The sequence below is a fragment of the Sinocyclocheilus rhinocerous genome, unplaced genomic scaffold (assembly GCF_001515625.1).
Source record: "Sinocyclocheilus rhinocerous isolate Xijiao unplaced genomic scaffold, SAMN03320098_v1.1 scaffold72, whole genome shotgun sequence".
Lineage (NCBI taxonomy): Eukaryota > Metazoa > Chordata > Actinopteri > Cypriniformes > Cyprinidae > Sinocyclocheilus > Sinocyclocheilus rhinocerous.
In genome coordinates, this window is record NW_015628351.1 from 162853 (window position 1) to 163939 (window position 1087).

General features: G+C 40.8%; 1 protein-coding gene across 1 annotated transcript in view; it reads right to left on the bottom strand.

Annotated features, from left to right (window-relative positions):
* LOC107737496 (tyrosine-protein phosphatase non-receptor type 22-like) overlaps positions 1–378 on the bottom strand; it is a 23005-nt gene extending 22627 nt beyond the window's left edge. The window contains exon 1 of the mRNA XM_016548985.1: positions 161–378. Within this exon, the coding sequence (XP_016404471.1) occupies positions 161–262 (102 nt within the window). The 5' untranslated portion in view covers positions 263–378. The remainder of the gene's footprint in view (positions 1–160) is intronic.
* Between the last annotated feature and the right edge of the window lie 709 nt (positions 379–1087).

Here is a 1087-nt window from a genome sequence, read left to right on the forward strand (position 1 = left end):
AGGTTTGTTTTTAGCCTAGCATACAGCTACCTCATACAGGTGTATGTTGGCATCTTTTGCAACCTAGAGTATGCGCTGTCACATGACATAAATCTGAGAACGCATTTTCTTTTTCTCGGACGAAACCCTGCCATTTTTCAACATTTTGTTAATAACTTACCAAAAACTCTCCGGCAAAGCCGTTCTCTGCCCCTTCCTCTTCTGCTTCCTTGCTGCCGATTTTGGCCAATAGGTCCCTCAGAATCTGGGCTTGGGCATCCATGGCATGTTGTGTGACACAGCAGCTTCCTCCGTTATATCAGAGATTGGGGAGATCGGTGGGCTTCTGAAAGGAGTCCATCTTTCACTTTCTCTCTGTGTGTGTCTCTTGTAGGTCTGTAGCTGGGTTGAGGAACTGTGCGATGTGGCGTCACGGAAGCAATGGCAGCAACAGTTCACAGGTTCTGTGGTCAACTCGAAGTATCACTGTGACCCTCTCCGCCCTCCATCTCTCACTTCAGCTTCTCTCGCTTGTTTCATTGTTGCATATGAGCTTCTTGTCTGTCTGTGGCCTTCTCTTTTTCTCTCTGCCTGCTTGTTTCTTTCTGTCCAACACTTTGTAGCACAATGTCTTAGAGCCCATACCCCCACACAGGAAGCTTTTGTGGGTGGGTGTGCGCTTGTATGTAAAAAAAATAGTGAGAAAGTCAAAGTAATTTGCTTCATTGCTCAAAGTGGCCAAGCCAGTTTGACGACATTTAAAACAGTTGTGGATGAACTAGAATTTAGAGAATGTGTAAATGTTGTCAGACCAGAGAGAGATACTGTACTTGTGTGGCTCTTGGAATAAATGTATTCAGGTGGTTGACCTGACATATCAGGCAGTGACAGAAGTGTCCCAGTTGCAATGTGACATGTTTAAACGACATTTAAAACATTTTTTTCAAAATAATATTTTGTAATTCTTGTATAATTCTTAATTACTATTATATTATTTTAGATTATTTTAGATTACTTTTCCTCTAACTTGTTTATCACATTGATTTAAATAGGATAATCTTACCAAGTTGATATAAAAATGCGAAGAAAAAGAAAATATTCCATTCGT